The sequence below is a fragment of the Candoia aspera genome, chromosome 4 (genome assembly GCF_035149785.1).
Source record: "Candoia aspera isolate rCanAsp1 chromosome 4, rCanAsp1.hap2, whole genome shotgun sequence".
NCBI classification, from domain to species: Eukaryota; Metazoa; Chordata; class Lepidosauria; order Squamata; family Boidae; genus Candoia; species Candoia aspera.
In genome coordinates, this window is record NC_086156.1 from 107,087,079 (window position 1) to 107,103,908 (window position 16,830).

Here is a 16,830-nt window from a genome sequence, read left to right on the forward strand (position 1 = left end):
CAATGATACCATGAGCTAAACCGTGAAGGGCCACCCAAGACGGGAAGGTCATGACAGAGAGGTCAGACTAAATGCGATCCCTGGGGAAGGTAATGGCAACCCACCCCAGTATTCTTGCCGTGAAAACTAAATGGATCAGTACAACCAGAGATATGTCGGTATACCATCGGAAGGTGAGACCCCCAGGTCGGAAGATGGTCAAAATGCTACTGGGGAGGAACAGAGGATGAGCTCAACTAGCCCCAGACGTGATGACGCAGCTAGCTCAGATCTCCATGGCCACCATGTATTTTGTTTTGTGCTTAAATAAGTTGGAACAAAGGACACCCAGACACTGCAGAAGACCAACATGCTGAAGGTGATACACTTGGCTTCATTGAAACTGTTAGGCAAGTTCCTTGCCAGGAAGGCCACCATGAAGCTGATGGTAGCCAGAAAGCCCAGAAAGCCCAGGACACTGTAAAACAGGGTGACCGATCCTTCATTGCACTCCAGGATAATTTCTTCCATCAGGGAGTGCATGTCAACATCCAGAAAGGTGGCGGCAGTAACCAACCATACACTGTAAATCAAGGCTTGAGTAAAGGAGCAGGAAAGGACAATGGAGCTGGCCAGGTGCTTTCCAGACCATTTCCTCATCCCAGCTCCTGGTGTGGTGGCCATGAAAGCCAGGACCACAATCATGGTCTTGGCCAAAACTGAAGAAACATCTATTGATAAGATGATGCCAAAAGCTGTTTGTTGAAGAAGGCACATAAGCTTGTGGGCTGTCCAATGAAAAGCAAAGTGCTAAGGAATGAAAGGAAGAGGGAAGTGAGGAGAATGTAGCTGAGGTTCTGGTTGTTGGCTTTGATGATGGGAGTCTCCCTATGCTTAATGAAGTGGTGAAGCACCAAAGCTGTGAGGAAAGAAAAGAAAAGGGCAAAAACAGTGACCATGATTCCCAAAGGTTCTTCAAATGAGAGGAAGCTGAAATCTTTTGGAAGACACAGATTCTGGTCCTTGTTGGGATGCTGATCATCTAGACATTGAAAACAGTCATCCAAATATTTAAAAAAAAAAAAACAGGAAGAAGAACAAGCTGTTTAGTAGACTACAGTTGTATGTATAATAAGTGTATAACAAATTTATGAATGTAAGTCTTTGTCATTGTTATGCCATGTATCCAAGCAGTGCTCAGGTGGTCAGAAAACTGGTTGTTTTAGATCCAGAGACAATAAGCACACCCGTGGATAAAGAGATTTTAAGCCTTATTATAAATTTAAATAAACAAAATTTATAGCATAAAGAAAGGAAAATCATAACATATGAAGCAAGTTGATACCCAATCTCCCATAGGCTGTCAGGAGCCCCTTAATAAAGACAGAAGAGATACTCAATTTCCACAGCAACCCACAGTCAGGTCTGTGCAGAAGCTCCCCAACTCAAAAGGCAATCCTCAGTTTTTTTATCAAAGTCTGACCCTAAAGCCTCATGAAACTGTTTCCATGGTACTGAGGCTGCAGGATTCGACCTTAACTGGATAGTTCCCAGGGTCTGGAGCACCTGTTAAATCCAAGTGCCTGGGATGCTATACAGATAAGCTTAACAAAAACAATCTTGGGGTTTACTCTTCTCCCCCACATTTCAAACAGAAATTAAAAAAAAAAAAAAAGCCAGCTAAACATTAGTGTAACTCAAAATAAACTCTAAGCTTCTTCATGGGAAGGAGAAAAATCAAAATATGTCACTTAAACTCCTTGAAATACAATGGTTTTCTGCGTTGCCACTACAGTTGTGAAAAGGGGAAGAGACAAAAAAGAGCAATAACACAGATCATAGGATAACATTTAGAGGAAACTGAATATATTGTTATCTTCGGGTTGTCACGAAATATTACTGTTCTTTCTCCTTTTCATTTAAGTTTTGTTTCTTTGTGTCATAAAAACAGACAATCCATCCAGATTCTATATTTCATTACACTTTATCTAATATTTTTCATTTGTGTACTGTAATGTTGTGGGTTTTAACTACCAAGGTGAGCATAAAATAAATGTGCCCCATAGTCAGCAAAATAATGAAAGACAAGTGAGTGAAACTCCAACCTTAAGCCTTTGGGTCCCAACGTCTGATGAGAGTATCTAAGTTGTCACTTTGTGTCTTGACAACATGGTGTCCTTTTTGTGTTTTGCCCTCTCCCACAGACACTTATACTGTCTTTCTAAACAATAGGAGAAAAACGTGAATATGGCAAAACTGAAAAAAAAGAAAGACTCATAAATTGTTTTTCAAACTCCATGATCTCCCAAACTACTCATGTTGTTGTTGTTTATTCGTTTAGTCGCTTCCGACTCTTCGTGACTTCATGGACCAGCCCACGCCAGAGCTTCCTGTCGGTCGTCAACACCCCCAGCTTCCTCAGGGACGAGTCCGTCACCTCTAGAATATCATCCATCCACCTTGCCCTTGGTCGGCCCCTCTTCCTTTTGCCTTCCACTCTCCCTAGCATCAGCATCTTCTCCAAGGTGCCCTGTCTTCTCATTATGTGGCCAAAGTATTTCAGTTTGGCCTTTAATATCATTCCCTCAAGTGAGCAGTCTGGCTTTATTTCCTGGAGGATGGACTGGTTTGATCTTCTGGCAGTCCAAGGCACTCTCAGAATTTTCCGACATATCTCTGGTTGTACTGATCCATTTAGTTTTCACGGCAAGAATACTGAGGTGGGTTGCCATTACCTTCCCCAGGGATCGCATTTAGTCTGACCTCTCTGTCATGACCTTCCCGTCTTGGGTGGCCCTTCACGGTTTAGCTCATGGCATCATTGAGGTGCTCAAGCTCCAGCACCACGACAAGGTAACGATCCTTTGCTGAAGTTATATTCATATAGTTTTGTTATATTATGTAGCTATAGTTTGCATATTCATGAACTAATAAAAGAAGAAGGGGGAAAAAATCCCTAGGGTACCAATGCCTAGGTAAGGAAGGGATTTTGTATTACATTGGATGGTGACCTGGTTTTTTCTTCAGATGCCATTTTACAACTTGGAGGGGAATCTGCCTTTGATAGACACACTCAGATAGGAAGGTTTCACTCTGGATTCCAATGTCATCTTGTGAGCTTTCTCATTGGCCACACCTGCCCTTTGGAATCACCTCCAAGATAGAGTTGGCCCTAACATTGCAGGCCTTTAGAAAGACAATTAAGGCCTAGCCTTTTCCTCCAAAGATTGGGTCAGGATGAGCAGAGTTTTCAACGGATTTTAGCTTCTGATAACTATTCAATTGATTCATTTTATTTTAGTTGTAAGTGCATTTTTCTTTGGTAAATGTGTGTGTGTATGTGTGTTCTATGGAGTTCTTACTATTACTTCCCAGAAACATTTATGTAATAAATAAATAATTAAAGTAAAGTAAAGTATCCCCAACCCCTTCTTTTTCTGTGGACTCCAAAGTGACCACATCATCTGCCTTCATTGTTTCTATTCTCCTGAAAAGGTTGTATTTATTTGTTTGTTTGTTTGTTTATTTATTTATTTATGTCTCAAATTTGTACTACTGCTCATTTTCCCCTTGTGAACTCTGAGCAAAATATTATATAACAAAATATAATATAATACAATATAAGATTAAAATAAAGTAGGAAAAAATAGAAATCCAGATGGCTATAAAAGATCATAAATATGAGGGGAGCACTCTAAGGGTCCCAAGAATGACTCTCCCCTCCCCATCCCAAGCCTGGGAGCAAAGCCACGTCTTCAGAGACTTCCTGAAGGACAAAAGGGATGGAGCTTGCCTGACCCCCAGTGGCAAGATGTTCCAGAGGGCGGGTGCCACTGCAGAGAAGGCTAGTTTCCTAGACCCCACCAGATGGAATTATCTTGCAGACAAGGTCTGCAACATGCCCTCTCTGCATGATTGGGTGGGATGGGTTGATGTCATGGGGATGAGACAATCCCTCAGGTAACCTGGCCCCATGCCATCTAGGGCTTTAAAGGTGATAACCATTTCATCTAGCACTTCATCTAGAAGTGCTAATACTATATTATTAGTATCTATATATGTGGCAGATAATTTATGAGTTGGTCAAATTCATTGGCTAATCAACATCAGATAACTCATGACACTGTTCAACACCCTTCCAGCAAGATCCAGATATGGTATGAAAGTCTAACTACTCCAGAAGTGTGTAGCCGGGGGAAGCCGTCAAATTTGTGAGTGGATTGAAATATTTTACAGCTCTCTGAAGTTACCTCCTTTGAGGCAGATCCCTACTTTGCTGGCTTCAGGGCTTGATTCATAGAATCAAAAAATCAGAGGTTCAGGCAGGAGGCATTTGTTGAAATTAATCATCCCTCAAAGGTACACAAAGCACATCTTCACCCAAAAGACATAACTTTGGGAAACAGAAAGAGCCTGGAAGGATCCAGAGAAGATATCAAATATGATTTCTGCTAAATGAGCAAAACTTGATCTGGTCAATTCAAGGTGGGTGGAGAAAGGATGGAGAAATACTGCTGAGCCATCTTGATCCATTTTCCAGGCCAGTCCATTTATTTGATTTATTTCCTAATTTTATGGCATGATTAGAAAGTGAAAAGATCTTACTGTAGCATTTTAAGACACAGATTGACCACATGCTACCCTCCAGATATTGCTAAGTCAAAATTTCAGCAGCCCATTGAGTGATGGTTTCTGGGAGATGTAGTTTCACAATATCTTAAATAATTCTACTGCTTAGAGGACATAGGAGAATTGAAGCAAGTAGAAAGTAACCTAGTACAGTTTTGGCTGAAGATGCATAGTAAATTTGAGTACTTGTACAAACACAGATTTGGGCCTAACCAGTTGTGATGAATGTGTCTATCTATCTAGCAGCTTTGTTCAGTGTGACTGAGACCTTTTAGGGGAAGAAGGAGACCAACAAAGCAAGTTTTTATTGGGTTCCTTCACATATAAAATAAGGCCTATTCATTCTATCATAGATACCAACAGGGCAAAGAGGCATGCTAGATGACTAGGATGATGTTTTGTAAAATGAGGTTGGATTCTTTTGAGCATTGCAGAATGAGGGCTGCCATCTCAAGGACAGGTTTTTGCCCAACCTGGTACTTTTGGACAGCCAAGTGTGTGTCTACACAGCTGAAAGTATCAGGCATGCGAGGGAAGAAGGGAAATGTCATGGATTCTTTGCAGCATTCCAAGGAAGTAGAGTGGAGACCAAAAAATATTTGGGGTATTTCTGTATTTAAAGAACAGAATTAATTGACAGATACAACTGCCCTCCATGCCTGTGAAAGTCACCTTATGCGTATAATTATACAGCTCAGGGAAATGTCCCATATGGTTGCATCCTTGCCCAACCTGGCACTTTTGGGCAACCATGTGTGTGTCCATAGAGCTGGATCTGGAGATGTTTACTATCCCTTGAGGAAAAGTGAGATCCTACCTGCTTTGAAAGAGGCAGAGTTGCACTTTGTTCTGAAGAAGCTCCCTCTTACCTTGGAAGTCTTGAACATTTTTTCCAAAACGTCCACTGTTTATTCTTCTTGGGTTACTGGGTCTTTTGGGTTACTTAAGATGTTTGGAAGAGTTTTAGTTGGTTTATGTGCTATGGTGATGCCGTGTGGTTGTAACAGTCTGTTGGCAGTTTCTGAAATGTTTCTGATGTATGGCAGTGTTATCCTTTTCATAGCTTCTGTTGATTGGGTTGCAGTGGGTTGAGTGGTCAGGCACTTTTTGATACAGTTGAGGGGGTATCCATGGAGGAGGAAACAGGAGTCATCTACAACATACAGTGTAAGGACTGTAGCAGCCATTATGTAGGACAGACAGGCGGAAGACTAGCAGAGCACAACTTCCACGAACACCAACTAGCAGTCAGAAGACATGAAGAAAACTCCTTAATCTCACAACACATGGGCAAACTCAGCCATGCTTCCAACTGGGAAACTGTGAGCATCCTAGGCCAGGCCAGGTGCAGAAAAGCTAGAGAGTTCCTGGAGGGTGGCACTCAGACAAAGCAGCCATCAACAGACACATGGAGGTAAACAACATTTACATATCATTCAAAAGAGACAATAGAAAAGCCAAAGGACCAGAACACCTCCTGGCCAGCAATCATCACCCAGATGTGCAAAGTTTAACACTAGGATTGACACCAGATGAACAATCAAACAGTACATTATACCTTAATCAGGGAACTATTAACTCAGTCGATCAACCAAGCAGCAAACAACAGCCCAATCCAGGAGCTCCCAAGGAGAGAGCTAACACAAGCTGGATAAACTACAGTATATAAACAGAGAGCAAGGGCCACTCCCTTTTCACGCTGCAGATGTTGCCTAGTCTGGCATTGAAACATCTGCAAGAAAACAAAAAGGCTCAGAGAGCACCAAGGACTCTACAGACTCACCAGATTCAAACTGTCAGAGTTTTTAAAGATGAATTAGTCTGTGACCTCATCACTAGGAAAGTGACAAATGGTCACAACCCTCCAGATAAGAGTCATAAATTCGCCACTTATTCCAAGAACAAACATCCTTACAGGAGGAAGTAAAATTTATAAACACAGAACTGATCAATCTGACGAAAAAAATAGCAGAGTTCAAAACAACATTTTTTGCATATCCTCTGAGTGCTGGTAGTAATACAGAATTTGTGAGTCTAGGAGGGCCTGTAGATTGCGCACAGGGTCTGCTTGGGCAGTTGCACCCCTCCAGCATTAAGGATGGCAGAGTCCTAGAATGAGCTGGACCCCAAACCCAAAGCTATTTAGTCTTGCCAGTTCAGCTGAAACCTTTTTTTCCCCATCCAGACCCTTACAGCCACCAGACCCTGGGATAAAGTGTCCATGGCATCACTTAATTTGCCAGGGGCAGAAATGTATAGTTGGGTATCACCAGCGTACTGATGATTCTGCATCCCATGGTGACAAATAAGCTCACCTAGCACCCGTATGTAGATGCTAAATAGAAGAGGGGAGAGCATAGAACCCCATGGGACCCCACATAGTAGGGGCTGAGGATGGGACCTCTTCTCCCCAATCAACACAATTTATTGGGAGTCAGGTGGCATAAAACATATTATTATTATTATTATTAATATTAATATTATTAATATTATTATTATTTCCAAATTGAAATAACAATTTCAAACAAAACAAAGAATAAAAATGCCCTGCAGCCATTCAGCTTGGCAGCGGAGAATGAAGGCACTTGCTCAGCTGGCAAGCCATGCTGTCTTTCTCTTGATCTCTTTTGTTTTATCAGAAAGAAAGCAGAACCAGCTAATTCAGCCAGATGCTTCCAGGAAAGGTGACTCATTTTTGACTTTCTCTTCCTCTTCAACTAGAAATTATTTAACCATTTCCATCCCCAAACTACATCCTTCAAGCATGATGCAGACAGGGGACTTCAGATAATCTATAATAGCATCTAATTTCCACAGAAATATTTACTTGCATTTTTAGGATCTTAGGCACTCCTCTAGGTTGTTAATAAGCTTGATTCTTAATTACATCCATATGCCCTGCTAAACAGAGATCCAGTAAGTGAACAAGGGGAATTCAAGCAGGATTGCCTCAAATTGTGTTAATAGTTTGTTTTTTTTTGAAACTCTAATCATTGCCACCTCCTTTGAAAATCAATTTACTTACTATAGCTGCTCTGACTTCAAGTGTACGTATCTCAGAATGACCATTTTATCATCAACCACTGCAGCAATTGGTAGTTTATACCACTTATCTTTACCCCTCATATAATGAAAGGAATTATAACTACACATATTATGATCTTTAAAGTAACTCTCAAATTTGCTTCTAAGGGAGATTCACAGCAATTTTCTAATAATCATTCAGTTCATCAGTAGGAAAGGAAAACCCAAAGAAAACTTTGTTGACAATAATTTAATTCAGTTTAATTCATTCTTTTTATTAAATGCTCCCTTCTGTTGAGATCAGGCCTCATCATGATGATGTAGCATTTGGGGAAAAAGACACAAGACAGGAGCCCAGCACTGGAGGCCAAGATGGAGAAGATCTCCACAGCCACCATGTATTTGCCTTTGGTACTCATGTAGGCAGGGACAAAAGACAACCAGACACTGCAAAACAACAACATGCTGAATGTGATTGATTTAGTTTCCTGGAAAGTGTCTGGTAGCTTCCTAGCTAGGAAAGCTACAATAAAACTAACCAGGGCCAGGAAGCTCATAAAACTTAAAACAGAATAAAACATTGGAACTGATCCTTCATTACATTCAACAATTGTTTCACTGATTATGGAGTGCATATCAAAATCTGGGAAGGGGGGAGAAGTTCCAAGCCACACAGCACAAAGAATACTTTGAAGGAAAGAACAGAAAAGAACAATAAAAAGGGACAGTTGTTTCCCAAGCCATGTCCTCATCCTTGATCCTGGCTTGGTGGCCATGAAAGCTAGAATGACAGTGATGGTTTTGGCTAACATACAGGAAACTGCCATTGAAAAAATGATACCGAAAGCAGTTTGTCGAAGGAGACAGGTCACCTTCATGGGTCGACCAATGAAAAGTAGAGAACAAAGAAAGGAGAGGAGGAGGGAGATAAGGAGGACATAGGAGATACCTCGGTTATTTGCCTTGATGATGGGAGTGTCATGGTACTTCAGGAAGATTCCGAGCACCAATATTGTGGTAAAAGAAAGTAGAAGAGCTGATGTGGCTAAGGTGGTCCCCAACAGTTCTTTGTAGGATAGGTAACTTACATGCTTTGGCATGCATAAATCCTGGTCGTTATTTGGATAATGATCTTCTGGGCATTGGAAGCAATCATCCATATCTGAAAGACCAGATGTACATCTATAAGTGAAGTTATACCAGAGAGCCATGTCTGTCTGTCTGTCTGTCTGTCTGTCTATCTTTTTGATTATAATGGTGTACCCTGCTGACATTAATCTCAAAAGTAAGAGTTATGGATGGAATACACTGGTATTGTTTTCTCTTGACCCCAAATTTCATACCCAAGAATACATAGTTATTTAAGATGAGCATGGTACCACGAATTGCATACTGTGTACTCCCTTCTGTTTTTTAGGAAAAACATAACTGTATAATTCAATTTTCCTTCCTTCCTTCCTTCCTTCCTTCCTTCCTTCCTTCCTTCCTTCCTTCCTTCCTTCCTTCCTTCCTTCCTTCCTTCCTTCCTTCCTTCCAACACAAACATGCTCATAATTATAATATTTTGCTAAGTCATATCATTGAAACCTACAATTTTATACAACTAGTATATGTTTGTGTAAGTATGTACATGTTAAGGATATGACATTTGTATCTTTACTTGTATGTTTATTGATGTAAAATCCTGGAAGTTTTATGGGGTTCTGACAAAATAGTAAATAAGACAAAAATAAAATATCTTAGTAGAAGAATTATTGCAATTTTCCCTAGTCTAGCTTGTTTCTCTCTGCATTTGTGTGCATGTGTTTGTGTGAAATATATGTTTAGTTTAATTTAGGTTAAAGGATTAAAGTAAAATAGGTGGGGGTGGGTAGAGGAGAATGTCTTCCAGTTCACCAGTTTTCAGTGCAACAGTGTCCCTGCTTATTTGCCCAGGTATTGACTAAGTTCCTACTCAGTAATCTGGCCCTCACTCTCTTCACTGTCTGCTGCATTTTAAACCATTAAAAGGTGAGCACCAGACAAAGTATGTTATCATAATTTACATCTCAGGTTATCAGTGTGTGAACAATAGTAGGCTGGTGTGGCCACAAAGGTTATGCAGGCCAACAATGACATTGATACACACAAAAGAATATTAAAACTAAACAAGTAGTATCTTTGCCATCTCCCCAGGGGCATAAAACATTATTTGGAATGAGCAAATGCTCCAGTTCCCACACCAAGGTGATTCTCATCTCTAAGGCCTCTGTTTCATCAGGATTCAGTATTAGTCTTTTGGTTCTATCCATCCTATCACTGCATCAAATCACTGGCTCAGAATATTCCCAGACACTCTTAACTGAGAAGTTATGGGGAAGTAGAGTTGAGTATCATCAGCAGGTTAAAATCTTGTAGAGTTGGAAGGGACAGTTTAGCTAAGTCCAAGTCCTACTCGGGTTATGAACTGAAATAAAAACATCCCTGAAATTTGGCTGTCGAGCTCAGCTTTGCCCATCCAGTGAAGGATAATCCATCCTCTCTGTGTTAGACACAAGTGTTGAATCATCCCCCCTTCCCCAGAATTGTTTCCCCTAACAACTAATCAGAATCTCTCTTTCTGTAACTTGGGTCCCTTATCTCTGCTCTGTACTTCATAATGTGGAGGAAAAGATTTGGTTTCGATCTCCATGGCATAGATCTGAAGTGGGCCATCATTTCTAACTTTAGTTGCAAAATGATATTTTCCAGGCCCTTTTTCAGAATACCTTTACCTTAAATTGAGCCAGGCCAAGCCAAGCCAGACAACCCCTCAGGTACCTCCCTATCAAAATGTTACCATTTCATCAGAACAACTTTTAAAGGTCTGTCACTCTCTTTCTATATAAGTCTATCTTTCTTAGCATCTCTTACCCATTTGATCTGAGATCTTTCCCTCTGGACATGGGGTGCAATTATAGCAACAAAACGATTGCCCTTCAATCTTGGCCTTCCTGTAACCCAAATGGCACTTCTCATTACAGAGTGAAAGAGGTTGTTCCTGTCCGGGAATGAAAGAAGACGGCCTGCCATTTAGATTATGAGTTTTCAGATGTTGCATCTCTAAAGCTGTAAATATTTTTTTGGCTTGTATGTTTCCCATTCTGTCTCTCAATTAACTCACAAAGTTCCCCATTCTCTCTCATTTAGCTGAAAATCATCACATTACATTACTGGGATTCTTCAGCGGAGAAAAACCCTCCTGTTTCCTCTTTTGAATTAAGTGAAGAGGCAAAAAAGATGAAATAAAAACTGGATGTGCAGTTGGAGAACTGAATGTTGGTTGGTCACCTGTAATCCAAGACAGAAACATACTGTTTGCCAGAGCAGTTTTAGATCATGTGCACTTTGAAGTGTTTAGACTCCCGATATAACAATCTCATGGAATTTCCTCTCTTGTTCACTTAAAGGAATCAAGCTGAATGCCTGATGACTACATTGGCCTACTGTCAGACCAGGATCAGACCAGGAGATCAACCCCATAGGAAGGCTAAAACTATTTTTTATTGAGATTGGCTATAATAAGAGCATCTTGCAAGTCTTATTATGGGGTGCTTCCTCCTCCTTCCCATAGTTCAGTGAATGAGGGAGGCATCTGTTTGAGCCACATCTGAATGTTATCTGGCTGTTTTGAACTTAAATATTGCTTCATCCCCCTTTGCCTAGGCAACAGCTACTGCATATCTTGGTCAAGGTCATCTTCCTTACTCTCTAATCCTTTTGTTTGGTTAGTTAAAATGCTGATGTGGTTTGCCAGTGCTTTGAACTGATTTTGCTTTTTTTTTTTTCTTTTTGCTTTTTACTTCCCAGTCTAGCCTAAACCCAAGGATTTACTTTGATTCAGTTCATCTTGAAGTTTAACTAAAAGGATCATCATCCATTCATGTTTTAGATTATTTCCATTTTTCTGTCACATTAAATATCAAATACTGTAATAAATTTTTGAAATTTCTGAGAGAGAAAGGCAGCTCTTGCATGTATACAAGGCTATACATCTGTACCATAGGAAAGCTGCAAAAAAGAACTAACTAAATAAGTAAGTGGAATATTTCAGCGTGTTCTATTGGATTTGCTTAGGAGGAAGTCTCATTAAAGAAAAGAAAATGATAGAAAACAATGCATTTCTATGATCAAAACTGCAAATCTGTTCAGAAATTGGAGGATACATGTTTACACAATGTTTGTTGTCTATTGATGTATGAACTTGACTATTCATGAGTGGCCGTAATAAAGCTGAATTAGTCCATTTTAAACTGAGATGAACTTCACCTGATTAAATCGGTTGGGCCAAATTATCTTCTCTTCAGAAAAAGTCAAATGTTTGTCAAAGGCTGCCCCTGGATCTATCCCTCCAACTTTGGCTCTAAGAAATGTCTGGTTTGGAAATGTGATCCAGTTTATAATATCAAATCTTGCAACTAATTCCCTATTTTCATCAAAAACAATCTTCTCTCCAGCACTGTTATTAAATGATATGCTTCTCAGAATGTGGTGGAGCTGAAAAAAGAGAATCAAAAAGTTAAATTGAGGACAATACAGATCATTAACTTCCAAGTACATACTGTAATTAATTGTCTCTCAAAGCTCTTGATATGCCATCCTTATAGGTACTAGCAGTTCAGCAAATAAAACATCCAACCAATTTATGCCATGACCAGTAAAATGTTTAGGAATATTCACTATTATTTCATTCATTCATTCATTCATTCATTCATTCATTCATTCATTCATTCATTCATTTTTGCTCCCACCTTTAGTGTTTTTATGAATAATTCAAGGTGGCAAACATACCTAATACTCCTTCCTCCTCCTATTTTCCCAAAAGAACAACAACCCTGTGAGGTGAGTTGGGCTGAGAGAGAGGGACTGGCCCAAGGTCACTCAGCCAGCTTTCATGACTAATGCAGGACTAGAACTCTCAGTTCCCCGGTTTCTAGCCTAGCACCTTAACCACTAGACCAAACTGGCTCTCTATCATTCTACATATAATTTGTAAATTTTACTATATAGTCCAGTAAACAGGTAAGCCATTTACTTTATTACTAGTGAATAACATACCATACAGATAACAAAAAGGAAATAACTTTGTCTAGAGATGTAACATACCATTTTCATCAATTACCCCCCCCCAAAAAAAAAAAAACCTCAAACAATCCCACCATTAAATTGCATATTTCATCAATGAAAATGGTGACATTGTCATGTTGAAACAGAGAAGCCTGGGTGATTAATCAACTTCTCAATAACTTATAAATTACCAAGCTTGCCCTTGCCAGACTAAAACTGTCTCAAAATTTTAATCCTTTATTGATACAATCACCATAAATTGATAATTTGAAAAATAGCACAACAAATGAAATACATAAATGAGAAAATAGTATTGCTAAACCAACAGAAGCAATACTAGAATATAGATAATCATGAGATTAGTCATCATTTTTAATCAATGTAGTTGACTCTTCTGAACTGTATTGATTAGAAACTGGGATAACTCTAGAACAGATAACCAAACATCCCCATTTTCTTTGTGGGAAGCAAGCCACAAAACATATGACAACACCCTCTGCCTGCTCCCAAAGCTGGTGCCTTGGAACACATTGTGATTGTAACTAGCAAAATACCCACCAAAAACAGCCATTGGTCAGAAATGTTGGAAACTCCAGGATATCATAATGTATCTGACAGGGTTCAGGGTGAAAAGGCTGACTGGTAACCTTTATCTTTAGGTCAAGAAGTATGTTGAGATATCTTTTGTAGCTTGCTCACCTTCCATGACTGTTGACTAAGGAAATTCTGTCTCATCACTGATCTTTGCTGGCCTTGGGATGAGTATATGGCATGCAAAGCATGAGCAATTGCATAGACAGCATTGTAGACACTGTAGCTGTGGGCAGTCATGCTCATTTCAAACACAGTCATAGGGAGAGTCTCAAGTTTCTCCTCCCCAGTGCAGATATTCTCATCCTCTTCGTCTACAGAAGACGTTGGGAGCATACAGTTAAATGTCTGTTGCCAGAATTCTGTTAAAAAACTGTCTCCTTTAGCCAAAGCTGGGTTTCTCACCCGAACAAATTCTTGAAATCCTGATACTTCCTTTGATTGAACTGAAAGGGACAGAGTGCCATGAATGAAATTAACACCCCAAGTTCTCTGAAAGACAACAGATGAGAAATCAACATCTGCTGTCATGACCCAGACTTTTGATTCATATGCCATATCACCAAATTCCAAAATGTTGAACATAAACCTTAAATTTAAAATACTCTGAAATTCTCCATGAAGCAACACAATATTAGTTGTGCTATTGAAAACAGTGTTTAAAATTGCATGTGATCTATGAACAGCTTTTTCATCCTCACTGAGAAAGTCCTTTGGTATTTTTTCCATAAATTCAAAACAGACACCTTTTTTGGAAAACATGGGAAGAACATTCCTCCACAAAGTCTCTGCTATGTTGCCAGTATTAAGGTAAAACAGCCCAATCCAGGTCCAGCCAAAATGCAAAAAGAGCTGAAGAAGTCCTTTATATTGATGGTTTGCATTTGGGAACATCAAGTAAAAGAAATGAGACCGAGTTTGGGTACTGATCTCTGGGACAGAGCTATATGCAACCTAGACCATAGAAGGAAATGTGAAAGGAAAACAATTAGATGCACTCTGAATTGTGACTTTCTCTCCCTCCCTCCATCCCTCCCTCTCTTTCTCTTTTTGCATTAATATCCATGCTACATTTAAATCCCTCCTTCCAAACGACAACTGAGATCACCCAACTTAATCTTATTTTGAGTCTGCAAGATATATATGAAAAGCCATTGCATGACATGAAATGTTGGAAACCTAGTTCAGGCTTTTTTTTTTTAAAAAAATCCTTTTTTGTTTGTTTTGTTTTTTGGAACAAAGGACTTACCTGCACAAACTTGTAAGGTGTCATGATGGTGGCCATATCAAGAAAAACCATAGAACTTGGTCCCCCAATGGCTGCTATCACATTATTCAGGAGACTGCACTTATAGTTAGGGATGAATCTGTTTGGAGTGGAGAGGAGTTCCATTGTAGCTACGTAGGTATATCTTGGACTAAAATAATCATTGTATATGTTGAAGCCTAGGGTGATGTTGGGCAAGAACTGGGGATTTTCATTAATTTCCTTTACCGCAAAAAGCACAGCCAAGATGTGCTGATAGCTCTGGGTCAGTAATCTGGAATAAAATGGAAAATTGCTAGAGTAGTATTCTCTGTGGAATTGCTTCAGAGGGAGAGGTTTTCCTCTTGCATGTTATGGAGGTATAATCGCTTATGAGAAGTGATGGATTTTAGTATGGACCTTGATGTCCTTTCTCTATTATTAAACTAATCCTTAAATTATTTCTGGGGTAAGAGGTGCTACTGCTACTAAAGTAGGATATACAGGCATAGCAGAATGGCCGGAGGTCTTCCAAATGACACATTAGGCTGCATTTTTCTTCTGGTTTTAAAATAGCATTTCCCTCCCCTCCCCAACATGCAATATTTACTGAGGATATATATTTAATGCGTAATATTGGCCATTAAACTTTTTTTCACTTTGCATGTTTATACTGCATTTCAAGCCTAGTATGAATGGTGGATTCCACTAATGTTAAAAGTATTTATTCAAGAGGAACTGTTAGTACAATTCATTTTTAGGGAGTGTGAAGGAGTGGAATATCTTTTTTAAAAGGAAGAGGAAGAAAACTAGTATGTAAGTTTAAAATACACAGCTACTTACACGTGATCTGAAAGTATGTCCTGAAATGGGTGACTTCTGAACTCCATTATGTTAGTAGAAATGAAAGTCTGTGAGAGGATGCCACCAATGATCTGGTCTCCTGGCTGAAAATATTTATGAAGGATAGTAATGGGCTGGGTCCTGGGGCATTTTAGCACTGGAACCCTGCAGACACTATTAGGAAGGGGCACTAATACCAATAATCTGAATATTATAATCATGAATGAAAATCTCCCTGTAAAAGAACATTTCTCCATATGGCCCATTAACACTGAAGCAACCTCAAGTTGCATATCCCAAGTCAAGGAAGCATAAGGCAAAGCATCTCTCACTAGCTTCTTAATACAGTTTCTCTCTGTAGGGTCCCTAATTCTGAAGTGCCCAGGGGATATCTGAGCCTCCTTTACTTTGATCTGTAGTATCACTAACAGCCACCTGAACTCTCCATAGACCCAAAGAAGCTGCAGGCTAACTCACAATCCATAATTACAGGGAAGGTACTCATTTCTCGGTTGATTCCATTGCAATACTTTCCCACTCATCCAGAAAAAGAAAAAAAAAAGTTCTTGAAAGCAACATAAGAAAGCAACAAGATTTAAATAATAGAAAGGCACTTAGGAAGTCTCTTGAATTCAATTTTGGTGGCTTTTATGAATCACTAGCTGACATCATAAAATCATAGCCTTGAAATCATTTTTTTCTGAGAAAAGATACATCACAATGAGGGGGATAGTTTTCCTTTCACAAATTTCATGGTGATATAACTTATAATCAGAAGGTCACTCTGAGTATCAGCCAGTGGTTTCTATCACCTATCAAAACTATGAATGCCATTCCTAAGGTATTCTCAGGGGAAACCCAGTATGGACCTCAGCCAAGATCTCTAATCACCCTGTTGTATCTCTTACCTTTTTTTGGCTTGAAACATTTCACTTCCTTTGTAGAAATATGGAAGCGAGGGGTATTGTGTTGGTTGAAGTGTAGGGAGGGAGTAGTTGCCAGTCACAAGCAGCAGCACATGCTTCTCGGATCCCTCCCTGGGACCTCCAACCACTCTTCCTCTCGATCATGGTTCCAGTGTATTTGGGCCTGAAAGGGGTCCATCTGGGCAGGGAGCTATGCTGCATCTACCCCCTGTTCTTGAATTGGGAGATGCTTCCATAATGCCTGGTATTTGAAGGGGACAGAAGGGGATTTCCTCCTCCTCAGGACAGGATTTCATATAAAGTATTCCACTTTTCCCTTTTAACCAAGAATGAGAATCTGAAGCAGTTTTGGAGTACATGGTATTAGTATAAGCACAACCTTTGCAGTAGGTAATGAACAGTGAAGAACTTCCTTCTTTAACAAGACAAGCAGTGAGGATTTGAGAAAAATAGGTTTGGTGCATCGAGTTATATGAGGCTAAGATCTGCCCATCAAAGTTTGTGTAG

The 16,830-nt window shown here is 39.7% G+C and overlaps 1 protein-coding gene across 1 annotated transcript; it reads right to left on the minus strand.

Moving 5' to 3' along the window:
- Positions 1-2,267: 2,267 nt before the first annotated feature.
- LOC134496940 (vomeronasal type-2 receptor 26-like) lies at positions 2,268-14,701 on the minus strand. The gene is made up of 6 exons (XM_063302654.1): positions 14,558-14,701; positions 13,417-14,262; positions 11,920-12,147; positions 10,525-10,651; positions 7,911-8,794; positions 2,268-2,336 (listed from the first exon to the last, which is right to left on the minus strand). Exons 1-6 carry the CDS (start codon positions 14,699-14,701, stop codon positions 2,268-2,270), a joined length of 2,298 nt encoding a protein of 765 aa, XP_063158724.1.
- Positions 14,702-16,830: the final 2,129 nt, after the last annotated feature.

Bases quoted from the DNA above. Each gene is read 5' to 3' on its own strand.
- LOC134496940 (XM_063302654.1), bottom strand. From the start codon at position 14,701: ATGGAACTCCTCTCCACTCCAAACAGATTCATCCCTAACTATAAGTGC. The intron at 12,148-13,416 runs GTGAGCAAGCTA...CTCTTTTTTCAG, and splicing joins TTAGTCAACAGTCATGGAAG to CTCCACCACATTCTGAGAAG. The intron at 8,795-10,524 runs GTAAGAGATGCT...CTGGTCTTTCAG, and splicing joins AAAGATCTCAGATCAAATGG to ATATGGATGATTGCTTCCAA.